At 43.7% G+C, this 27,535-nt stretch overlaps 1 protein-coding gene and 1 pseudogene across 1 annotated transcript; both read right to left on the bottom strand.

The window, feature by feature from the left end:
* Positions 1-7,253: 7,253 nt before the first annotated feature.
* On the bottom strand, positions 7,254-13,904 carry LOC136673986 (aminopeptidase N-like; the record flags this gene model as incomplete). Its single annotated transcript, XM_066649811.1, has 10 exons — positions 7,254-7,588; positions 8,240-8,321; positions 8,526-8,675; positions 8,928-9,087; positions 9,331-9,670; positions 10,055-10,146; positions 10,409-10,556; positions 11,581-11,646; positions 12,857-12,991; positions 13,782-13,904. Coding segments are annotated over 4 exons (444 nt in total), but the record flags the coding sequence as incomplete, so codon positions are not given.
* Positions 13,905-14,911: 1,007 nt separating this feature from the next.
* LOC136673317 (cytoskeleton-associated protein 5-like) lies at positions 14,912-27,026 on the bottom strand (annotated as a pseudogene).
* Positions 27,027-27,535: the final 509 nt, after the last annotated feature.

Below are 27,535 nucleotides of genomic sequence, written 5' to 3' on the forward strand. Positions count from 1 at the left end.
GTCTTGGAGGTCCTGACAAAAACAGTGGCATGGTTATTTTTGCTCCACCACTTTCCAAAGCTGAGATATGCGGACCTCTTCTAGTCCATAAAATGTATAACTGTGTACTTATCATATCTCAGCTTTGGGATGAGATAGGCTGAAAATAATCACACCCCTGTGTAAGCCAGGGCCTCCTTAATCAACAACGTGAGTTTGGAAGAAATCTGAGTCGGTCAAGAATTTCATCTGAAAAAACACAAAGGGGTACCCCTTAGTAATTTTTTGGGTGAAACATGTGACCCACTCAGATCTTCATCAAACTCACACAGTGTGTCTTGGAGGTCCTGACAAAAACAGTGGCATGGTTATTTTTGCTCCACCACTTTCCAAACCTGAGAAATGGGTACCCCATCTAGTCCATAAAATGTATAACTGTATAATTATGATATCTCAGCTTTGGGATGAGAAAGGCTGAAAATAATCACACCCCTGTGTAAGCCAGGGCCTCCTTAATCAACAACATGAATTTGGAAGAAATCTGAGTCGGTCAAAAATTTTTTCTGACAAAACACAATGGGGCTACCCCTTAGTATTTTTTTGGGTGAAAAATGTGACCCACTCAGATCTTCTTCAAACCCACACAGTGTGTAAGGCAGGTCCTGTTAAAGACAGTGGTGTGGTTATTTTCGCTCTAACACTTGCCCAACTGAGATATGGGGACCTCTTCTAGTTCATAAAATGTATAACTGTGTAATTATCATATCTCAGCTTTGGGATGAGATAGGCTGACATAAATCAAACCCCTGTGTATGCCAGGGCCTCCTTAATCAACAACGTGATTTTGGAAGAAATCTGAGTCGGTCAAGAATTTCATCTGAAAAAACACAAAGGGGTACCCCTTAGTAATTTTTTGGGTGAAACATGTGACCCACTCAGATCTTCATCAAACTCACACAGTGTGTCTTGGAGGTCCTGACAAAAACAGTGGCATGGTTATTTTTGCTCCACCACTTTCCAAAGCTGAGATATGGGTACCCCATCTAGTCCATAAAATGTTTAACTGTATAATTATGATATCTCAGGTTTGGGATGAGATAGGCTGAAAATAATCACACCCCTGTGTAAGCCAGGGCCTCCTTAATCAACAACATGAATTTGGAAGAAATCTGAGTCGGTCAAAAATTTTTTCTGACAAAACACAATGGGGCTACCCCTTAGTATTTTTTTGGGTGAAAAATGTGACCCACTCAGATCTTCTTCAAACCCACACAGTGTGTAAGGCAGGTCCTGTTAAAGACAGTGGTGTGGTTATTTTCGCTCTACCACTTGCCCAACTGAGATATGGGGACCTCTTCTAGTTCATAAAATGTATAACTGTGTAATTATCATATCTCAGCTTTGGGATGAGATAGGCTGACATAAATCAAACCCCTGTGTATGCCAGGGCCTCCTTAATCAACAACGTGAATTTGGAAGAAATCTGAGTCGGTCAAGAATTTCATCTGAAAAAACACAAAGGGGTACCCTTTAGTATTTTTTTGGGTGAAACATGTGACCCACTCAGATCTTCATCAAACTCACACAGTGTGTCTTGGAGGTCCTGACAAAAACAGTGGCATGGTTATTTTTGCTCCACCCCTTTCCAAAGCTGAGATATGCGGACCTCTTCTAGTCCATAAAATGTATAACTGTGTAATTATCATATCTCAGCTTTGGGATGAGATAGGCTGAAAACAATCACACCCCTGTGTAAGCCAGGGCCTCCGTAATCATCAACGTGAATTTGGAAGAAATCTGAGTCGGTCAAAAATTTCGTCTGAAAAACACAAAGGGGTACCCCTTAGTATTTTTTTGTGTGAAAAATGTGACCCACTCAGATCTTCATCAAACTCACACAATGTGCCTTGGAGGTCCTGACAAAAACAGTGGTGTGGTTATTTTCGCTCCACCACTTTCCAAAGCTGAGATATGGGTACCCCATCTAGTCCATAAAATGTATAACTGTATAATTATGATATCTCAGGTTTGGGATGAGATAGGCTGAAAATAATCACACCCCTGTGTAAGCCAGGGCCTCCTTAATCAACAACATGAATTTGGAAGAAATCTGAGTCGGTCAAAAATTTTGTCTGACAAAACACAATGGGGCCACCCCTTAGTATTTTTTTGGGTGAAAAATGTGACCCACTCAGGTCTTCTTCAAACCCACACAGTGTGTAAGGCAGGTCCTGCTAAAGACAGTGGTGTGGTTATTTTCGCTCTACCACTTGCCCAACTGAGATATGGGGACCTCTTCTAGTTCATAAAATGTATAACTGTGTAATTATCATATCTCAGCTTTGGGATGAGATAGGCTGACATAAATCAAACCCCTGTGTATGCCAGGGCCTCCTTAATCAACAACGTGAATTTGGAAGAAATCTGAGTTGGTCAAGAATTTCATCTGAAAAAACACAAAGGGGTACCCTTTAGTATTTTTTTGGGTGAAACATGTGACCCACTCAGATCTTCATCAAACTCACACAGTGTGTCTTGGAGGTCCTGACAAAAACAGTGGCATGGTTATTTTTGCTCCACCCCTTTCCAAAGCTGAGATATGCGGACCTCTTCTAGTCCATAAAATGTATAACTGTGTAATTATCATATCTCAGCTTTGGGATGAGATAGGCTGAAAATAATCACACCCCCGTGTAAGCCAGGGCCTCCTTAATCAACAACGTGAGTTTGGAAGAAATCTGAGTCGGTCAAAAATTTCGTCTGAAAAACACAAAGGGGTACCCCTTAGTATTTTTTTGGGTGAAAAATGTGACCTCTTCAGATCTTCTTCAAACCCACACAGTGTGTAAGGCAGGTCCTGTTAAAGACAGTGGTGTGGTTATTTTCGCTCTACCACTTGCCTAACTGAGATATGGGGACCTCTTCTAGTTCATAAAATGTGTAACTGTATAATTATCATATCTCAGCTTTGGGATGAGATAGGCTGACATAAATCAAACCCCTGTGTATGCCAGGTCCTCCTTAATCAACAACGTGAATTTGGAAGAAATCTGAGTCGGTCAAGAATTTCATCTGAAAAAACACAAAGGGGTACCCCTTAGTATTTTTTTGGGTGAAACATGTGACCCACTCAGATCTTCATCAAACTCACACAGTGTGTCTTGGAGGTCCTGACAAAAACAGTGGCATGGTTATTTTTGCTCCACCACTTTCCAAAGCTGAGATATGGGGACCTCTTCTAGTCCATAAAATGTATAAATGTATAATTATCATATCTCAGCCTTGGGATGAGAAAGGCTGAAAACAATCACACCCCTGTGTAAGCCAGGGCCTCCGTAATCATCAACGTGAATTTGGAAGAAATCTGAGTCGGTCAAAAATTTCGTCTGAAAAACACAAAGGGGTACCCCTTAGTATTTTTTGGGTGTAAAATATGACCCACACAGATCTTCATCAAACTCACACAATGTGTCTTGGAGGTCCTGACAAAAACAGTGGTGTGGTTATTTTCGCTCCACCACTTTCCAAAGCTGAGATATGGGGACCTCTTCTAGTCCATAAAATGTATAACTGTATAATTATAATATCTCAGCTTTGGGATGAGATAGGCTGAAAATAATCACACCCCGGTGTAAGCCAGGGCCTCCTTGATCAACAACATGAATTTGGAAGAAATCTGAGTCGGTCAAGAAATTCATCTGAAAAAACACAAAGGGGTACCCCTTAGTATTTTTTCGGGTGAAACATATGACCTCTTCAGATCTTCTTCAAACCCACACAGCGTGTAAGGCAGGTCCTGTTAAAGACAGTGGTGTGGTTATTTTCGCTCTACCACTTGCCAAACTGAGATATGGGGACCTCTTCTAGTCCATTACATGTATAACTGCATATATCAAGATGGGATTCCTATTTCCAGTGAAGCTAACTAAACACATGAGTAGAGGGGTATGATCAGAAAAGCCTGCTCAGTCCAATGTATCCTACATTGAATTTGTATTTGGCCAGGGGGTCTCAGTTCTAATAAATTAAAGAAGATATAATGGGTGAGACATAGGGATGTAAGAGGAAGCCTCACCATTGCAATATATTCAACAAAAATAAACCTATTGAAAGAAAATCCCAGTCACGTCTGTTCTCATATATCAGCTTTGGGATGAGATAGGCTGAAAATAATCACACCCCTGTGTAAGCCAGGGCCTCCTTAATCAACAATGTGAATTTGGAGGAAATATGAGTTGGTCAAAAATTTAGTCTGAAAAAATACAATTCCTTAGTATTGTTTAGGTGAAAAATGTGACCCACTCAGATTTTCATCAAACTCACAGAGTGTGTCTTGGAAGTCCTGACAAAAACAGTGGTGTGGTTATTTTCACTCCACCACTTCCCAAAACTGAGATATGGGGACCTCTTCTAGTCCATAAAATGTATAACTGTATAATTATTATATCTCAGCTTTGGGATGCGATAGGCTGAAAATAATCACACCCCTGTGTAAGCCAGGGCCTCCTTAATTAATCAACAACGTGAATTTGGAAGAAATCTGAGTCGGTCAAAAATTTAGTCTGAAAAATCACAAAGGGCATTGTTTTGGTGAAATATGTGACCTCTTCAGATCTTCCATGATTCATGTTAGTCCACTTGTTGCAACAGCTCTCCAAGGTGTGATCACTCCTTTTTACCTGCGTACTAAGAGCAGCTTTCATCTGATGCAGGTGTTTTTGTTTTTAATGAAAATTTGCAGGGTGATTCCATAATTTTTTCCTCAGAATTGAGTGATTCCATAATTTATTCCCTGTGCTTGTTCTAAAAATCTAACTGTTACTGGCCCCCACAATTATTTTTCTTGATTTCTTTTAGTTTTTCTTAAAGTCAGAAAGTTGGTATTTGAAATGCCTTCAGTTTTTAGTCAGATCTGTGATCTGTTTTTTTTTCTACAAAATTAAACTGAAGGAGAAATCCTCAGAGACTGGTGATTCTATCATTTTTGCCAGGGGTTGTATCTTCACGTCTAGACTAAAGACCTTCTGTTCTCCTCTGCATTTGAGTAGCACTGCTCTTAGATTGAATTATAAATGTAGATTTTCTAATTTTATTTCTAGTACCATTTTAATAACTGTCATTTTTTATTACTCTTTTTTATTGTTTTAAATTTTACTGAATAGCTTTTAATAATTTTTTTATATTCTGTTTTAATTCAATTTTATACTAATTGTTTTTATTTTCTTTTACTTTTTAAACTCTACTGTAAACTTTCTGTATCGTGCTGTAAAGCACTTTGAATTGCTAATACGTACGAAAGGTGCTCTATAAATAAACTTGCCTTGCCTTCAGTCCCAAACAACAACAACAACAACACGCCAATACACCATGAGTAAGAACCGCTTAACTTCACCCCGCCTTTTCTTTTTTATTTACTTATTCCTGCTTTATTTTGTTCTGTGAGTGATTTGGTATAAAACTGATTAAAAAGATAAGGCAGACACAGGAAAAACAACAAAAAACAGAAAGTGTAGAGCAGGCAAGAAACAGAAAACACAGCCCCACAAAAACCTGATAAACTGATATGATGCTTGAGGAAAAAAGTGTGATTCTAAGATGATACAGAGAGCACAGTCCATGTCCACAATCCACAGTTCATTCTGAGTGTATTCTAGCTGTATGGTTCTTACACACAGCACCTCCCCAGTGACAGTAAATATGTGAGAGTTGTTGATGTTTTCTGAGCTCTTACCTGTGAGGAATCACCAACATCAGGAGAGTGAAGATCCCTTTCATTTCGCCACAAGTTTCACAAAATCCTTCAGGAACATGCAGCTAAACCTGAGCTGTAATGTGAACTGAATCTGTTGTGTATCACAGAACACAGCTCCTCTTCCTCCCTCACTTTACTGCACTTTCACTGTCATGCTTATTTTCTCACAAACACAGGCAGCATTGTACCAGGACACTCCCATCACAGGAGAAAAACTGCTTCAGAAATGTCTCACTGAGATTTAGATTTTGTTTGTTTGTTTGTTTGTTTTTATTTCATTCTTTATTTTCTGTATTGATGTAAAACAAAAATGCAGCTGTTTAATGTACTCCTCAGAGTCAACAGTAAAAGAGTGGTCAGAGTCTGATATAAAGATTGTTGAGAATATGTCTAAATGATTTTGGCCCGGGTGCAGGAGTTCTGACGACCTATTGGTATTTTTTATTTATTTTTTTATCAGTGGCACTGTGCATGCTCAGACATGCTATTTTTTAATGTTTTCATGTGTTTTTTACTCTAATTCTCTTTTCCTCAGGTGCATTGTAAAATCATATCGTACTGTTGTTATTTACTTGAATGTTTCAAAACATGGTGAATCAAGTAAAATTATATGTATAAAACATATTTTCTAACACTGTAAAAACTTTACCCTCAGGCATTTTCTGTTGTGGTGATTTAAGCTTTATAGGCTTTATGGTAGTACATTACAACAAAGTAACAATCACAGCCCGCTGATACATGGACTAACAGCAACGTGGGAGATCGACAAATTTATCCAATCTTCGGAGGAGAATAATGACTGTATCTTGATGGTGTCTGAAGTGTAAATTCTCTGTAAGTGTTTATTCACTGTTTAAATTCCTACAGAAACTCATGTGTAACTCGAGCTGTTTAGTTTTGTAGCACTTTCCCTCTGCGTTTACTTTCATGCAGGTAGCGCTCTCCTGAATTTAGAGTCAGTTCCACCTTAAGTAACGTAACTGTAAAAGCAAAAATAAGTCAGTGTTACCCCCCTATGGAGCAGGGATAGAGCAACATCCTCATCTCGGTTGGTGCTTTCAGCGTTTGAAGTCTCTCTGTTGTCTAAAAACCTCCAGATGGCGTTTCTCTGCTGTGAGCAGAGAGAGAGAAAGCCTAGCACTGGATCCAGACACTTTGATTTTTTACCCGTTTACAAACACTGGGGCTTCGTAAACACTTTAAATTATAGCCCGCTAATTACTGGGTAAGTACAGAGAAAGTAAGCCAATAAGTAAGATTAAAAAAGTACTGAGTAAGTAAAGGGTATGATAATAGATTAAAGTTGTTGTTGTTATTGTTTTAAATAAAACAAGATTGTATATAATCAGTGTTCATCCTCAAATGAAACATTCCTGATGATTCTCATGGCTGAGTTTCATTCCAAAAATGCTGTTCCCTTTGAAATAATTCTGGAAACAACAAGTGTTTTTTAAAAGAAGGAAACATTTTTATTTCTCTAACAAATACATTTTAATTATAATAGAGCATGAATGTTTCTGTATGTTAATGTATTTTGGATCAAAGAAACTTTGTTGTTAAATTAAAAAAAAAAATTAATGAAAAAAATGTCCATAAAAGAACAGTCAGAGACGTTAATTCTGTGTTCAGACAGGGTGTAAACTGTAGAGAAAGAGCGGGAGCTGACGGAGCAACGTGAAGGAGCTGAAGGTGAATGAAGGAGGTTCAGGCCGTTTCTGCTCTGAACCAGTCTGTGATTTCTCTCTGGTTTTCTGAGATCCATTTCATGTTGGCTTTAGTTTTCTTGATGGTCTGATCCAGAGCGGAGCTCGCTGATCCAAACCCCACCGCCGCGTTCTCCTCCTTAAACCGCAGCAGCTTTACAACACAGAGCACACACACACACACACACACACACACACACACACACACACACACACACACACACACACACTTTAGTCTCATTGTAAAACCCCACAGCAGTGTTCTCCCCCTAGTTTTCTCAGTTTTTACTCAGTGCTCTTATTTCTCTGCGCTCATTGTGTCTGTTTTGCTGCATTTAACCTCGTCTTTGCACTCTCACATAAACGTGGGTTCAGCGCTGTGATTGGACAGACTCAGACGAGGAGGCGGGGCCATTCTAAAGTCTCCGTATTTGACGTCAGAAGTGGAGCAGAATCAGAACGCTTCATTTTATCCCGTGTTTTCAGACTTAGGCTGCGCACAGGGAACTGACTGCGTGGGTTTTGTTTCACAGTGTGTTGGTTGGTGGGCTCCAGATTCACACAGTAATGGGAACATGTAGTGAACAGGGGACAATGGTGGTGCAGCCCAGGCTCTGGCAGGACTTGGAGGCACAGATCTGATCTGATCCTTCATCATAAACAGCTGATCAACCAAATAATGTATTTGAAACTGCAGATGTTAATCCAGCTGTGCTCTGGGTGGTGTCACCTGTCTCAGCTGCACTGGCCACTGGAACAGGGGAGAAACAATGTACATTTTTTTTTACAGGATCAAATCACACACCTGATCGAGCTGCTGCTGAGTGGAGAATGTCTGTGTGACGCCGCTTATCAGCTAAGAGAAAGAAAACGACCCAACACCGTACCTAGGAAACACACACACACACACACACACACACTGAGACATTGCTCTTGAAGCATTTCATAATTCTGACTCTCAGCGTCCTTTCCCAGATCGGGTTTAGTAAGTTAAACAAGTCCTAGCTCAGACATTTGATGAGCAGTGTGTGCAGAGGGTCAGTCACAGCGTAACACTGTGAACACCCAGCACACATCAGTCAGGAACTTACTCAGTGGTATTTCCACTCGACTGTGACGAAGTCCCGCGCCAAATCCCGTCCCTCTCTGTTTCCAGCGATCTGAACGATGACAGAGGTGGCGTCTTGTTTCCGGATCTTCGTCGAGTCCAGGGTGTATCTGATGTACCTGATGTACCTGATCTGATGTAACAAAACATCCAGATGAATGTGTGTGTGTTGTCCATCAATTTCTAACCTCTAGAGGTTTGTCTAACCTCTGGCATATTAAAATTACTTTAACATTGCATAACCAAGCTGGAGGCCTGGACATCAGGGGAGCTGTACCAAACCCAGCCAAACAGGCCATTCCCATATGGAGAGCCCCCTCCATGGACAATAAACTGGTTCATTTAGACGTCAGAACAGAATTCCATATGTTTCCTCTGTGCTCACCTGCTTATATGTCCTTTATCTTTGGTGCAGGCCAGAGCTGACATCAGTTTATCTGCCTCACTAGCGATGCTGGCAGTCTGGAGCATCTCCCAGGCGAAGTCCCACTCTTTAGCGCCCCCTGCAGAAACAGCGCTGCAGTACTCTCAGGTTTGGGTGAATTCTAAAAGCCAGAGACAGTTCAGACAGTGAGTCTGGGCCTCTCTCCTGTTCCTACAAACAAATTCAGGACATGTTTGATATCTAAACACACTATTTCAGCCACTTCTAGTAAAAATGACTGCACTGATCATGACAAACTGGACCAGAAGTGGCTCAAACTGTGACCTATGGATCTGTAGTGTACGCAGTTCCTAATGAGCTGTCTGCTGCCACTTTTCCACTGCAGGGTTCCTACTCTACTCACCTTTCCGCTCCTCCACCAGGTGAATCAGGTCCTGGTTCTGGAAGCGGATTCTTGTTTAGTGGCTGTTCTCTCGTGGTTCAGAGCAAGTCGAGTAGGGACTAAACCGTGGCGTGTAAACCTTGCAGAGCACTGATTGTCCAGAGAGAGTCGTCACTCTACACCACGCACCGCAGACGACCAGCACCAACTCTCCATCTGTAAAATCTCCAGCTGCAGCAGAGATCACGTTTGTTTTTATCCGACTCACGATGGCAGCTCCTAAAATTACGCCGTGGTTTTGAAGAGGTTCAAACGCTCCTTGGATCGGTGGCTGACGAAAGAATCCAGCGAGAGCTGGACGCTGCAACAAGGAAGAAACAAACTCTACTGATCTGTCTCAACTGATGACAGAGCTGTGTTCAGTCCCAAACAACAACAACAACACGCCAATACACAATGAGTAGGCTTAGTGGACTATTCTCAGTCCAGCAGTGACACTGAGGGATTTAAAAACTCCAGCAGCACTGCTGTGTCTGATCCACTCTACACCAGCACAACACACACTAACACACCACCACCACGTCAGTGTCACTGCAGCGCTGAGAATAATCCACCACCACCACATCACACCGGCTCTGTGGGGGTCCTGAGTGCTGAGAAACAGGGGGGAAGGGGGGTAACAAAGTATGCAGAGCAGAACTAGAGTGCTCCTGTGTGGTCAGTGCACTCTTTACGTGGTACGTACTGATCCATGTGTCCATCTGGAACTTTGGTCCAGTTCATGGTGATGTTCTGGTAGCGTTCGAAAAGTGGTGTGACTTGCTTCCTCAGATAAATCTGCAACCAAGAGTCACTGATTAATAAACACAAACAAGACTTGAGTTCTGGAGTCTGACCACAACCTTATGACCATCACTGTGTGGCCCACAGCTCTTTACCCTGACCATTACACCAACAAGTTCAACAGGGGGCGCTGCAATCAGATATAAATGCACACTCAGATACAATCCTGATATTTAAGTGTGCTCCCTGTAGCTCTCAATGTTTTGACAAATCTAAAATAACGTTGACCAGATTTTCTTCTGTTCCCGTTCTTCACCTGAATGCTGTTGTAGAGCGCCGTTTGGTCAAACATCAGGTAGAAATAGTCCAGCTTGTCCAGAGCAGAATTCCAGGGCACGTAGTCTCTCTCCTTCCAGAGGAACCTGGTTGTGTTTAGAGCCAAACTGATGGGAATCATCTTGGCCCTGTAAAGATCCAGAGATTAAACAGGTGAAGCTACATCTATCCACTAAGCTATCTGTAAAAACAACAGAGATGAACAGAACAAGCTGTTTTTGTTTTGATAGGTAAATTAGCTTCTCATTTTTTATGAGTCATGCTTTTTGTTGTTTTGACTCGTGAAGCTCGTACTCTCTAACTTTTATAATAAAAATAAATGGAGAACTAATGCATTAACCGTGGATGGTGAGTTATTATTGGTCTGAATGTTGAGTGAAACTATAACTGTATTAACTGTATTAGCAGTGCACATTTTCTTCTGCCACAGCAACCTGAAATGAGTAACTCTTCATGAATGTTAGTATTTATTCACAATAACTGCTCATTTATCAGGACAGAACCATCACTCTGTCCAAGACTGGACCACAGTCTCCAGTTTAGTGATGATTTTGTAGGTCACAAATTCTTCATAAATCCTTGCTTGGCTCAGTTTGTTTCTGCTCATGATTGAGATGCAACTGATTGTGAACTTAGAGTTCATCGTGAGGACAGTTTGCGATGCATTACAAATGTGGCCATAACCAGTGAGGACTATTTTAAATAACAATAACCAACGTTTTAAAAGTGTACTATCCTTTGAACACTGCAGCTGTCCTTCACATGATGATGAATGGACCAATAGAAATGCTTCAAAATTATACATTACATTGAAAGTTAAAGGGTTATTTTCATTGTCTTTGGAAGTTTTTCTCATGAAATGTTTTTAATTGGATAGTAACGATATTCACATTATTTTTAAGGTGTTCACCTGGCCAGATTAAAGGTGTCGTCCAGGATCAGAGCTCTGTTAATGATGGGAACAACCTGAAAAACATTTATCTCCAGCAGCACTGCCGTGTCTGATACACTCTACACCAGCACAACAAACACTTACACACCACCACCACGTCAGTGTCACTGCAGCGCAGGGTCCTGACCATTGAAGAACAGTTACAATAGCCTTAGGACAGTTATGTAGACTTGTGAAATTTATTAATGAAAGAACCTCACCTTTAGGCTTTCTAGGAAGACAGACTCAGTCAGGAAGTCTGAAAGCATCCTCAACACTGACGCCCCCTACAGACAGACACATTATATCAGGCCCTACACCATTGTGTGTTTAGATTTCTGCGTCAGTGTGTCTGCAGTTACATCACTAAACCACTAGGGCTCTCCAATATCTTCCTCCGCCCTATGTAGTGCACAATGTAGGTGATAAATTAGAGCTTTTGCACTTAGAAAATGCATTGTATGTGCGATAAAACATTTGTACTTCAAGCTTCAGCTCTGCTTTTCTAACACTGTGTAGTAGTATTAGCCCCTTTTTAATCATTCTATGACTAACCCAATGTTAGGGGACATCTTTCTCTGTGAGTTTGCTGCTGTCTGCCGTCTCTGTCATGTGGAGAAGAGCAGCCGATATTAACAGAGGAAGTCCAGAAATATCACCAGATATCACTCATTTGTCCGACTGTGGACCAGTCTCAGTTGCTGTAGTCTTTGTCACCACAGTTGCCCTAATGTAAGTGGTTTCATGAGAACTGCACATTGCTTATGGTTTAGATTCGACACTGAAGCATAAATTGCCCTTTAAGTCCCCAGTCTAAAACACACTGAGGGCTACTTCAGTCAGAGACACAGTGCTGCTGCTCCACTGTCAGTGCTGTAAACTGCATCTGAACCAAACATGACCCACATCTTAAAAATGCTCATTCAGGCACATGTCACAAAACAGATCCGGACCCTTGACTTGACGTTACCCACAAAATGGCCTCTGGCGACATGTGGACCGCATCTGGTGTGGAGCAGCATGAAGATTTAGTCTGTGTCTGAAACAGAAGGTGTCTCTTTAGTCAGTGCCTTTAGAAGGCAGCGTTTAGACGTGAAGACACCGTAACGGAGTCACATTTAAGAGCCGTGGTCTGATTAAACGCCACAATAATTAGAAACTTGCTTGTCACTGGGAACAGATGCTCTACCAACTGAGCAAACTCTGTTTTATTCCCACCTTTGGAGAGTAGAGTGTAGGTCTTTTTGGGAGTGCACGTTCAGGTTCCACAGGGTGTGAGGTGTTCCCTCGTTTAAGGGCAAGGTCGCCCTGTTACTCCAGGTTGGAGTTGCCCCTCGCCAAATGTGTCTTTTTGGTCTCATCAGTGACTCCTGTCTTGTTTCAGAGGTCTCTGGACTCTAATCCTGTGTCACTTTGCGGAAGGTTATCTACTAAACACTAAATATAAATGATATCTGAGGATTATAAAGAAAAGATACTCTAGGCATGCCCCCTCACCGTGCTGTAGGAGATGGCATCAAACACTTCACTGATCTGCCCCGTTCTCAGAATGTCCTCTTCTTTAGATGACAGGGGGCGGGACGAGGCGTCTACAGCAAAGACTCTATGATCCTCCAGCACTGACAGGTCTCTCTGTGGTAAAGGAAGAAACACACGAGTGATCCCTGGTTGCCTTTTACCGTGCCTGTGCACAATTGTCCCCACTCCCCCTGCTGGCCTGTGCTCACACTGCATTTAATGTTCACGTCTTCAGACTGTGTCTGTGTCTGAAATGGCTCCCTCTGAATCCTAAAGTATAATTTGAGCATGATTTTGAGGGCACCACAATCTCCCACAATGCACTTGTAACTTTGTAACTAGTAAACGTCATGGACCAGGAAGCACCGAGTTTCTCTGTTACTGAGGACAGTGGAAGAGGAACTAAATGGTGCCTCATTATATAGAACAATACCAACGAGGGATTATTAGGGAGCCATTTCCATCACGGGATGTGACTTTTATTTTGAATAAAGTCGGCTCCTCACGCAGCACAGTGGAGTTCAGGACTGTTCTTTGTGGCTTATTTGGATTCATGTTGTCAGCAGTGGCTCAACACTCACACACCTTTTAATAGATTTATTGATTATGCAGCTTTGGGATTTCCCATTAATCACACTGCACCTATGGGGCTGAGCGTGGTGTGTAATTGTTCAGTGGGGACTGGGGTTTTCTCTGTTTAGCTGAACTCATGGTAAAATTGTAAATTTTACTGAAACATGGGGAAAGTCGCTCTGAGCTTCACCTTCAACAGAGAGCACTGACTTCATGAAGTTACTGTTTCTACTACCTCTTACATCAATGAACAATGTTCACTCACACTAAAGGGATGTAGCATTAAGTTTGTGTGTGCGTGTGTTTGTGTGTGTGTGTGTGTGTTAGTTACCAGATTCCATGTGGGTTCAGCATAATCTGCCCCGAGGTAAGACACATATGTCGCAAATCCTTCATTCAGCCAAACCTCATTCCACCATTTCAGAGTCATGAGGTTTCCAAACCACTGATAAAACAAATCAGAGTGAGACCAGAGAGAGGAAGACAACGAGACCAGAGACGCTCAGGCCAGAGAGAGTGAGACCAGGGACAGTGAGACAAGGGAGAGTCAGGCCAGTGAGAGTCAGGCCAGAGAGAGTGAGACCAGGGAGAGTCAGGCCAGAGAGAGTGAGACCAGGGAGGGTCAGGCCATGGAGAGTGAGACAAGGGAGAGTCAGGCCATGTAGTGTGAGACCAGGGAGAGTCAGGCCAGAGAGAGTGAGACCAGGGAGAGTCAGGCCAGAGACAGTGAGACAAGGTAGAGTCGAGCCATGGAGAGTAAGACCAGGGAGAGTGAGACCAGGGAGAGTCAGGCCAGAGAAAGTGAGACCAGAGACGCTCAGGCCAGAGAGAGTCAGGCCATGGAGAGTGAGACAAGGGAGAGTCAGGCCAGAGAGAGTGAGACCAGGGAGAGTCAGGCCATGGAGAGTGAGACAAGTGAGAGTCAGGCCAGAGAGAGGGAGACCAGGGAGAGTCAGGCCAGAGACCGTGAGACAAGGGAGAGTCGGGCCATGGAGAGTGAGACCAGGGAGAGTCAGGCCAGAGAGAGTGAGACCAGGGAGAGTCAAGCCAGAGATTGAGGCCAGGGAAAGTCAGGCCAGGGAGAGTGAGACCAGAGAGAGTGAGACCAGGGAGAGTCAGGCCAGAGAGAGTAAGACACCAAAGGAGGTCAGAGCAGTCACAACATAATCAGTCTCACCAGTGAGACCAGAAAGTCAGAATCAGTCTCACCAGTGAGACCAGAGAGTCAGAATCAGTCTCACCAGTGAGACCCGAGAGTCAGAATCAGTCTCAGCAGTGAGACCCGAGAGTCAGAATCTGTCTTACCAGTGAGACCAGACAGTCAGAATCAGTAGAGAGACCAGAGACACTCAGATCGCAGACAGTGAGACCAGGCAGACTGAGACATTTGGTCTGTCCCAAAACTTGAGCTGTCTTGATAGGCACTGACACCGTAGACAGCAGTTCTAAGTAGACAGAGCTCTAACGGTCTTCTCTCCTCATGAGGCAGATTGCTGAGAGGCTGTAGTTGGAGAGCGATTGTGTCACGGCTTGTTATCGCCCTCCGCACACAACCGGGGTTTTTTTGACCAGATTTAGAGAGAGGGTAAGGGACTTGATAATAATCCTCAAAGAACTTCAGGACTGGACCGGTGAGGTTGAGGGCGTAGTCACAGTGTCCGTCAGCAACCGCTTTCATCCGAGCCCAAATACGAATCTGCACAGAGAACACACTCAGGACACTCCGTGTAAAGGATTATATTTCATTGGGTTATAACTGCATCCAGAAATAAAGCCTAATCATAAGGTGGTTAACCCAATGTAAACAGAACTAAATCAAGAATGTAATTAGAATTAGAATGTAAATGCAGTACTGATCGACTGTATACATTTCCAGCCAAAAGTCTGGACCCATCTGACTGAATTTAATTCACTCATTATCTGTCTTATCCAGTTCAGGGCAGCGGTGGGTCCAGAGCCTCCCTGGAATCACTGGGAACAAGGCAGGAACACACCCTGGAGGGGGCGCCAGTCATTCACAGGGCGCCACACACACACACATTCACACCTACGGACACTTTTGAGTCTCCAATCCACCTACCAACGTGTGTTTTTGGAGCATAGGAGGAAACCGGAGCACCTGGAGAAAACCCACGCCGACACAGAGAGAACACACCACACTCCTCACAGACAGTCACCCGGAGGAAACACACGCAGACACGTGTTTTGCTACGTTGGTAGGTGGATTGGCGACTCAAGAGTGTCCATAGGTGTGAGTGTGTGAGTGAATGTATGTGAGTGAATGATTCCAGGTAGGCTCTGGACCCACCGTGACCCTGAACTGGATAAGCGGTTAAAGATAATGAATGAATGAATGAATGCCCAGCCCTAAGCACAGGTGTCAAAAACATGCAGAAGACTACGTCAAACTCTTTCAGAGGTGTCCTCTGTGCGCGTTTTGATTGACTGACCTGAGGATGTTGGTCTGATCCGACTTCTCTAACACGCGCACCACTAACATTCACAGAACGGATCAGCTGCTGGCCGTCTTCAATGTCCTCCACCCGTGAGTCCAGCATCAGTGTGATGAGGCCGTGCATCAGGTCCTTCAGCACGCCCATCAACGCCTCCCGCGCCAGACTCTCCATGGAGAATAACTGAGGAGAGAGAGAGTAGCGTGTGCTTTTTTAACAACCAGATTTGATTGTTCGCCCTTGGAAAAGCCACTGAAACCATTAATTTTAAAATGAGAAAAATCAGTTTACAGCAACGTATCAGTCAAATGTGAAACTAGAACTTGAGATGGATGATCATTGGCCTTGAACAGCTTTACAAAAGCACTCACTGCCCTCGTACTGATTAACAATCAAATCTATAAGGAGTGAAGTAGTCTAAAAACTGGCAAGCAAGACTTTTCATCTTGTAATGAGGTCAGAAACCACCTTCTCTGACAAGAAATGCTTTGACTGCCTTGAGAAAGGGAGGGGTGGCAGCTACCAAAACAATGGCTATCATGCTAATCAGTCAGTAAATGTTTACATCATTCTCTAAAAATGTATATTTTTTGTCTTCTGAGCAACTTATGAAAGGCGCAAGGCCTTCACCATGTGCACACGGACAGCCGATATAACTCACTACAGAGACACGAGGCTGAGAGAAACATACTGAGAGCATGTTGCCGATGATGCAGCTGTACAGCTTGAAGATGTCCTTTTTGTCCAGCCGGTCATCGGCCATCTGTGTGTTGTAGATCAGTCTGAGCTGCATGAAGGTGGCGATAAGGAACTGGTCGATGTGACCCGACATGGCTTCGGCTTTGTCCTCCTGTCGCAACACCTCATCGATCTGCGGAGACGATACAACATCATGGGAAATTTAAGTCTATGGGATCGCACTGTATAGAACTAAGGAGAGAACTGTGTGGTCTACAGTAGAATAATTGAAGTCTGTTTTATGAAGCGGGGAAAAAGCAGTGCCGGATCATCAGATTCAGGAAGCTGACCTGTGTTAAAGCCTGGATACTGGTGTTGATGTCACCGCTGGCCACTTGCGAGATGACAAAGGTGATAGTGGACGCTGTGCTGTTGTGGAAGTCCTCGAAATGAGGGGAGACCGAGCGAATCCTAGAGAAGAGAAAAAGAAACAAGATTAAGACGTGATAATGCTTGGTCCATCTAAAATGTACGATCTTATAATTGTATAATCAATCAATCCCCACCATTTGCCAAATGTTTGTTTGATTTAACACTAAACTTCAAAACTCCTATCCAGACTAATCCCCAGTTTGTCTAACCGTGGAAGTCTGAACTTTCTCACTTGGGTTCAGGGATGGAGACAGGCTCCAACAGCTCGTCCAGTTTGTGCTGCACGAGGTCAGGGAACTCGCTGACCCGCGTGTGGTCGTTCTCGATCATGTCCAGGTCCAGTTGAAACTCCTTGGGGATGGAGGGGGCCATGTGCTCGGAGTGAGCGTTCTGAGACCGGGCTTGACTGGAGGGGAAAGGACAGAAAGCTTCACTTTCACGCAGAACAAACAGCTTTGAACCATCAAAACACACAGGGAACAGGTGGATGTGCGGGAGGACAAACACCCAAAGGCCCTTGTACACTTGTCCAACAGTGTCCACTGACTCCAAAAATGGGTTTTCCCTACACCTCTGTAGGTTACGGCACAGTCAGCTCGACTACACGTCTGGATTTAATCATTTTTTTAATTTAATATAAAGAAAAAACTTAGAAGAATTTGAGGAAAAAGTTATTTGTTAATGGTCTTCGATAATGTGCTTTTTTTACTGACAGTTCTCTCTGGTTGTTTCTCACCAATCTGTCGGCTGCGGTTACGCTGCCAGCTCTCTCATTTGCGCTGCCTGGTTTTTTCTTTGCAGTTCTGACACAAACTTTCCTTGTGAGTGGGTTTCCTCAAGGATGCATCGCCATTGGTTAATGAGTTTGAGTGACAGCTCAGTGGCACTCCAGGTACTCTATAGAATCTAGTATCCTATCTGATATGGACCGTTGGATTGAAGTGTAAAGGACTCCTGGTGCAGCGCTAGTGATAAATGCTAATACAAACAGGAGGACCGTGACAACTTCTGCAATGGTGCCAGCAGCTGAAATGGATGGGGATTTTTTTTTTTTTTTTTTTTTCCTTTTATTAATTCAGACTCTTCTATTTGACTACGTCTCTCCGGGTTGGTGCATGCCTCATGAACAGAAGCTACAGCGATTCGGCAGTTCTTACATCCTATACGTGCGATACATTATTCTATCCAAGAAGAGCAGCGAGAGAGAAAAGGAATCATAAAGGAGAAGAGAGAGAGAGACAGGCTCAGGTTCAAGAGACATGACATGACATGCAATGAAACAAGAGGACAGAACGAGACCTGGAGGGTTCAATACACAGTTTATAACGCAGTCCATCAGCAGAGACAGAACTGTTTGGTGTCAGAACTGATGCATTTGGAAGAGGAGTATAAATGTGTAAATGTGATTTTTCATCCAAATGTTCATTTAAGGTAGACCCGAGCTGATGAGCAAGTAAAGGTTCATATCACACATGAGGCTACCTTAACTAGAGCCCCCAGAAATAAACAAGCTAAACAAATCTGGCCCCATAGATTGGAGAATAGAGGAGAACGACTACCTATAGACATCAGTTAAACAAAAGTAGGGCTTTAATATTATGAAGCTCATTTGCCCTTCCAACTTTCCATTTGATTGCTTCCATAAACTATATTAGCTTCATTCTCTACCTACTCTCATTTTTTGTGTCTATTCCTGCCACTTCCAGAGCGTTCAAACACAGAACGTACTTCAGTTTGTTGGGCATCTCCTCCTGTGCTGGCTTGCGGAGGAAAGTACCATTGGGGTTGGTCGGATGCTCTTTCGGTGCCCTCTCCTGTTTGGTTGAGACGGCAGGCGTCTTTTTAGCTGAGCTCTTGATCCGCTCCTCCAACATGCTCATCTCCTTCTCTGACAGCTGGGGAAAACATTCAAACTCAACTGAATATATTCTAAACATTCAGAGTTAATAGATGAAGCGTCTCTGCATTGATTAAACTCAAAGCTCAGATCTACAGATTTTAACGTAAACAGCGTCCCCATTCACCAGCAGTCTTCCCTCTACAGCAACGCTCTGTGACGTGATTCATATCAGCGCTGAAACTTTTTAGATAAATAACACTCTCATATAATCTGGCAATGTCATTACACAAAGCTGCAGAGTGGTCTTACGTTGCCGATGAGTTTGAAGACCTGGTCTCCACAGACATTGTACGCTGCCACTACTGTGTTGAGTGCGGCGTTGCGCACCGTTGTGTCTCGATCACCGATGTGTATAGCGATGTCTTTCAGAGCTTTGGCTGGCGTTGGCTGACAGACATTCATACCGTAATTCTCAATCAGGCACCCCAACTCTTCAAGACATTCTGCAATGAAAGAGACAATAAGACTGAGTGCAACATTAAAGACACACACAGACAGTTCTTTGTCGTTCTTAATCGGATGGTTATGTGGCGTGTGATTGGATGTGTTTGAATATATATGTTAACACAGAGCTGTCACATGATTAAATTCTTAAAAATAATAAATAAGTACTTTCTCTACTCAATAAAGACTTACTTTTAATATTAGAATTCCTAAATGGTTAAAATAAACAACAAAGCACTGATACTGTTACCAGATCTCTGCTTGGCGTTCTTGGACTTGGCTCCCTCCATTAGGAATGGAAACATTTTACTGGCAGAATAAACGTTACACAGCATGGTCAGAATGGCACGGACATCTTTGCGCACTACATCTTTTGATTCCCCAACCTGCATCAGAGCAACAAGGAAACCGACAGATAGTGTGTTAAAAACAACTGTAAAGAAAAAAGAAAACAGGGTTTTTCAAAGGCAAAATCTCCATTAGCATCTGACCACTGTTCAAGCAGAAGGTGACTCGAGTGACCAACAGACCACACAAATGGGCTATGGGCCTTAAACTGATTGAGATAATCAATAAATAAAAAGGCCCTGTGAAGGACTGGCGCCTCTCCATGGTGGGTTCCTGCCTTGCGCCCACTGATTCCAGGATTCCCCTGAACTGGATAAGCGGTTACATACAAAGAATGGATGATTGTAATGTAGCTCATGTCTTGAATTAACAGAGTTAATTGCCAATCTTTGGCAGAAATATTCAGTGATATATGAATGTCTGGTACGAGTGGGAGAGTGTGGGTGTGAGTGAAACAGCATCCCTCTGGGGCCTCACTAAGGGTCACAGTGTACAGAGTGAGCCACCCATCTTGAACAGTTTCCCCCCTCCCATATACTAATGTGCCACAAACAGGAAGTTAATATCACCAACCATTCCCGTTTTATTAAGGTGTATCCATATAAATGGCCCACTATGTTCTCACACGTACTGACCTGGAGACTTTATAAGAGCACCAGGAGGATAAAGTCCGGGTAATGTCCGAGACAAATGTTGTGGGTGTTTGTGAATTAATACACGAATAGCTGAATACTCTGGCCCCGCCCTAGTGCATGTGTCCCCTCACTGTTGTAAAGATGCACTGACCTTGAGGATTAAGTAGGGGATGAAGGAGGATGCTTCATATTCACTGAGATGGTAGTTCTCCTTGCTCAGCATGGTGAAGAGGAGATTGAGGAACTCCATGGCTTTCATCAGTATACTGGTGTTAGTGTCGAAGAACCGCAGTGTAAACCACTTCAGAATCAAGTCCAGAGAGCCAACCACAGCCTCCGCCTCTGCCTCCATGTGCTGAGAAATTGAGGGAAGCACACGAATGATTAATGCAGTCCATCACTTTAGCATGTGCTTATATATAAGCCCCAGAACAATTTACAGGTATTAAAATTTTGGCACGGTCTAATACCTCAATCATGGCATTGACGGCCTTGACTTGGTGCTGGAAGTCGTAGTGAAAAAGCTCGTCTAGCAGCCACTTTGCCAGGCAGGTAGCCATCTGTGTCTTAAGCTGTTCCACATACTCATCCCGTGGGGTGATGAAGTTCCACTTTAGGATCTATAAAAACACCACAAACCCATTGCAAATACATCCTGTTTCTCCAGGCTCCTTGAAGCAGAAACGCTGACAGTTGTCCACATGTGTAATGATACTTAGGAACAGACTGATCTACAAATCCAGCGTGGCTACAAATGGACTGTAGCTAAAAAAATGTACACTAAGCTAAGAACGGAAACCAAATATTACTCCAATTTATTTTGAGATCCGGACTATTCTAGTTCACCCTGCCAATAACTTTCTGTATCATGTCTCAGCAGAACACAGTTGATCACGTTGTTGTTCTTTAATTTCGTGATCACCGGGGGATTGTGGGAAAATGGTTAATTTCATAATTTTATACTTGCTCTGTATGAGGTCCTTGAGCCTCATCACTGTTTAACACTGGTACATAACCTTAAGGCTTGGAAGGGAAGATTGTTTGGTTTGCTCCCACATATGGTGGGAGAGAGAGACAAAATGGTGACCCTTCTATAGGAACTTCTTCCAATTCACCGAAATCTCTCATGTGACCAGTTCATCTTTTCTCCAGTGAAGATCATTGTACACACAGCAGAAACAAGGCTCGAGAATGTATTTCCCAAAGGGCAACCTACCTTCTCCTCCTTCATCCTCTGCTCCTTGCTGTTGGGCACGAGGATAAAGATGGGGCCCGATTTGTCTTCATCATCTTTAGTGGAAACTGGAGCTTTCTTACCCACCACTCCCTGAAGGAAACACAGTATTTACAAGAATTAGAACCACTTTACTGACCACTGCGCTTGCACACACGGGAATTTGTTCTCCGCATTTAACCCAATCCGTGCAGTGAAACAAACACTCACTCGCACTGACACACCCACAAGTGAACACTAGGGGGCAGTGAGCATGTCATGTCAACTTCTAATGAAAATTATACTAAAATTACAAACCTCTTAGCTATAACAACATATTGGCAATTCTTAAGTAGGCAAATATAAATCTGCACATCTGCAAAATGTATTTCCGGTGTTGTGTGGAACTCTGGGTGATTTCAGAAAGACAGACACAGACGGGTACATGTACCAGAGGCTGATTTTGCCGGGGGAGCGCTCTGAGCAGGTTTAGAAGGAGCAGCTTTGGCAGGTGCAGCAGGTTTGACTGGCATTACTTCCCTGGCTTTCTCAAGCATCCCCACCACCTGTTCCTTTGAGGCCGGCTACAGAGAGATGAAAACATGATGTCAACACGTGTACTTTTTAAAAAAATAAACAATCCATATCAATCTCACACCTCTGGACAGTGTCACACATTCACTTACACACTCACACCTGTGAACAGTTTCACACACTTACCCAGTCACAAACACTCACACCTGTGTACAGTTTCACACACTCACCCAGTCACTCGCACACTCACACCTGTGAGCAGTTTCACACACTTACCCAGTCACAAACACACTCACACCTGTGTACAGTTTCACACACTCACCCAGTCACTCGCACACTCAAACCTGTGAACAGTTTCACACACTTACCCAGTCACAAACACACTCACACCTGTGTACAGTTTCACACACTTACCCAGTCACTCACACACTCACACCTGTGAACAGTTTCACACACTTACCCAGTCACAAACACACTTACACCTGTGTACAGTTTCACACACTTACCCAGTCATTCACACACTCACACCTGTGAACAGTTTCACACACTTACCCAGTCACAAACACACTCACACCTGTGAACAGTTTCACACACTTACCCAGTCACTCGCACACTCACACCTGTGAACAGTTTCACACACTTACCCAGTCACAAACACACTCACACCTGTGTACAGTTTCACACACTCACCCAGTCACTCGCACACTCACACCTGTGTACAGTTTCACACACTTACCCAGTCACAAACACACTCACACCTGTGTACAGTTTCACACACTTACCCAGTCACAAACACACTCACACCTGTGTACAGTTTCACACACTTACCCAGTCACTCACACACTCACACCTGTGAACAGTTTCACACACTTACCCAGTCACAAACACACTCACACCTGTGTACAGTTTCACACACTCACCCAGTCACTCGCACACTCAAACCTGTGGACAATTTCACACACTCACCCAGTCACTCGAACACTCACACCTATGGACAATTTCACACACTCACCCAGTCACTCACACACTCAAACCTGTGGACAATTTCACACAATCACCCAGTCACTCGCACACTCACACCTGTGGACAATTTCACACACTCACCCAGTCACTCGCACACTCACACCTGTGGACAATTTCACACATTCACCAGTCACTCACACACTCACACTTGTGGACAATTTCACACACTCACCAGTCATCACTCACACGCAAAATTTATTTCTGGTGTTGTGTGGAACTGTGGGTGATTTCAGAAAGACAGACACAGACGGGGACATGTACCGGAGGCTGATTTTGCCGGGGGAGCGCTCTGAGCAGGTTTAGAAGGAGCAGCTTTGGCAGGTGCAGCAGGTTTGGCTGGCATTACTTCCCTGGCCTTCTCAAGCATCCCCACCACCTGGTTCTTTGAGGCCGACTATTGAGAGGTGAAAACATGATGTCAACACGTGTACTTTTTAAAAATATAAACAATCCATATCAATCTCACACCTGTGGACAGTGTCACACATTCACACATTCACTTATACACTCACACCTGTGAACAGTTTCACACACTCACCCAGTCACAAACACACTCACACCTGTGGACAGTTTCACACACTAACCCAGTCACTCGCACACTCACACCTGTGGACAATTTCACACACTCACCCAGTCACTCGAACACTCACACCTATGGACAATTTCACACACTCACCCAGTCACTCACACACTCAAACCTGTGGACAATTTCACACAATCACCCAGTCACTCGCACACTCACACCTGTGGACAATTTTACACACTCACCCAGTCACTCGCACACTCACACCTGTGGACAATTTCACACATTCACCAGTCACTCACACACTCACACTTGTGGACAATTTCACACACTCACCAGTCATCACTCACACGCAAAATTTATTTCTGGTGTTGTGTGGAACTGTGGGTGATTTCAGAAAGACAGACACAGACGGGGACATGTACCGGAGGCTGATTTTGCCAGGGGAGCGCTCTGAGCAGGTTTAGAAGGAGCAGCTTTGGCAGGTGCAGCAGGTTTGTCTGGCATTACTTTCCTGGCTTTCTCAAGCATCCCCACCACTGGTCCTTTGAGGCCGGCTACAGAGAGATGAAAACATGATGTCAACACGTGTACTTTTTAAAAATATAAACAATCCATATCAATCTCACACCTACGGACAGTGTCACACATTCACCCAGTCACAAACACACTCACACCTGTGTACAATTTCACACACTCACCAGTATCTCACACACCCACACCTGTGGACAATTTCATACACTCACACCTGTGGACAATTTCACACACTCACACCTGTGGACAGTTTCACACACTCACCCAGTCCATCGCACACTTACACCTGTGGACAATTTCACACACTCACCAGTATCTCACACACTCACACCTGTGGAAAATTTCACACACTCACACCTGTGGACAGTTTCACACACTCACCCAGTCCTTCGCACACTTACACCTGTGGACAATTTCACACACTCACCAGTATCTCACACACTCACACCTGTGGACAATTTCACACAATCACCCAGTCACTCACACATTAACACTTGTGAAAAGTTTCACACACTCACCCAGTCCTTCGCACACTAGCACCTGTGGACAATTTCACACACTCACCAGTATCTCAAACACTCACACATGTGGATAATTTCACACACTCACCCAGTCACTCGCACACCCACACCTGTGAACAATTTCACACACTCACCAGTCACTCACACACTCACACCTGTGGACAGTGTCACACAGTCACCCAGTAACTCATACACTCACACCTGTGGACAGTTTCACACAATCACCCAGTCACTCACAAACTCACACCTGTGGAAAGATTCATACACTCACCAGACACTCACACGCTCACACCTATGGACAATTTCACACACTCACCATTATCTCACACAATCACAACTGTGGACAGTTTCACACACTCACAACTGTGGACAATTTCACACACTCACCAGACACTCGCACACTCACACCTGTGGACATTTTCACACACTTATCCAGTCACTCACACACTCACACCTGTGGACAGTTTTACACACTCACCATTATATCACACACTCATAACTGTGGACAGTTTCACACACTCACCCAGTCACTCAAACACTCACAATTGTGGACAATTTCACACACTCACCAGACACTCGCACATTCACACCTGTGGACAGTTTCACACACTTACCCAGTCACAAACACACTCACACCTGTGTACAGTTTCACACACTCACCCAGTCACTCGCACACACAAACCTGTGAACAGTTTCACACACTTACCCAGTCACAAACACACTCACACCTGTGTACAGTTTCACACACTTACCCAGTCACTCACACACTCACACCTGTGAACAGTTTCACACACTTACCCAGTCACAAACACACTCACACCTGTGTACAGTTTCACACACTTACCCAGTCACTCGCACACTCACACCTGTGAACAGTTTCACACACTTACCCAGTCACAAACACACTCACACCTGTGTACAGTTTCACACTCACCCAGTCACTCGCACACTCAAACCTGTGAACAGTTTCACACACTTACCCAGTCACAAACACACTCACACCTGTGTACAGTTTCACACACTTACCCAGTCATTCACACACTCACACCTGTGAACAGTTTCACACACTTACCCAGTCACAAACACACCCACACCTGTGAACAGTTTCACACACTCACCCAGTCACTCGCACACTCACACCTGTGAACAGTTTCACACACTTACCCAGTCACAAACACACTCACACCTGTGTACAGTTTCACACACTCACCCAGTCACTCGCACACTCACACCTGTGTACAGTTTCACACACTTACCCAGTCACAAACACACTCACACCTGTGTACAGTTTCACACACTTACCCAGTCACAAACACACTCACACCTGTGTACAGTTTCACACACTTACCCAATCACTCACACACTCACACCTGTGAACAGTTTCACACACTTACCCAGTCACAAACACACTCACACCTGTGTACAGTTTCACACACTCACCCAGTCACTCGCACACTCACACCTGTGTACAGTTTCACACACTTACCCAGTCACAAACACAGTCACACCTGTGTACAGTTTCACACACTTACCCAGTCACAAACACACTCACACCTGTGTACAGTTTCACACACTCACCCAGTCACTCGCACACTCAAACCTGTGGACAATTTCACACACTTACCCAGTCACTCGCACACTTACACCCGTGGACAGTTTCACACACTCACCCAGTCCTTCGCACACTTACACCTGTGGACAATTTCACACACTCACACCTGTGGACAGTTTCACACACTCACAACTATGGACAATTTCACACACTCACCAGACACTCGCACACTCACACCTGTGGACATTTTCACACACTTATCCAGTCACTCACACACTCACACCTGTGGACAGTTTTACACACTCACCATTATATCACACACTCATAACTGTGGACAGTTTCACACACTCACCCAGTCACTCAAACACTCACAATTGTGGACAATTTCACACACTCACCAGACACTCGCACATTCACACCTGTGGACATTTTCACACACTTATCCAGTCACTCACACACTCACACCTGTGGACAGTTTCACACACTCACCCAGTCTCTCACATACTCACCCAGTCACTCACACACTCACACCTGTGGACAATTTCACACACTCACCCAGTCACTCACACACTCACACCCGTGTACAATTTCACACACTCACCAGTCACACGCAAACTCACACCTGTTAACAATTTTACACATTCACCCAGTCACTCACACCTGTGGACAGTTTCACACACTCACCCAGTCGCTCTCACACCATTGTGTTCCTCTGCATGTAGTTATTGTACTGTGACACACTGTTTTGTTGTAGATGCACAATCCCATAATCTCGTCTGGATCCATGTTGGATCCATGTTCACGTGAGGTGAAGCCCACTCTGCCCAAATTTCAACTTTACCAAACATATCAGGTTTAAACATATGTTTAAATAATAGTAAACTTCTGTGACCTGCATAAAAAATATTGGTGTTTTCTACAGATGTGTATTAAACCTGTAGATTAGACCTTTATGCAAACCTGCAGTTTACATTTTGATCACACGATGCCATATAAAAACTATAAGATTACAGCAATTACAGCGTTTCTTTTACTCAACATGGATGGATTTGCTTTATAAGACATGCTGAGGTTTAATAGAAAATAAATCCTTTTAAGTGTTTCAGCACAACACACAGAAGGTTTTATGATCTGGGAAAATTGAGCACTAAATTGGGTTTTGTTTCTACAGCAGTTATAAGTTATTTCCTGTTTTTTTTTTTTTTAAGGAAACACTTACCTCTGTTCTGAAGCGGGCCTGACTTATGGGGGGGAGCAGTTCTCTTTATTTGGACCGCTGCAACAACCTCCTCAAC

Source organism: Hoplias malabaricus, chromosome 17 (assembly GCF_029633855.1).
Source record: "Hoplias malabaricus isolate fHopMal1 chromosome 17, fHopMal1.hap1, whole genome shotgun sequence".
Classification (NCBI taxonomy): domain Eukaryota; kingdom Metazoa; phylum Chordata; class Actinopteri; order Characiformes; family Erythrinidae; genus Hoplias; species Hoplias malabaricus.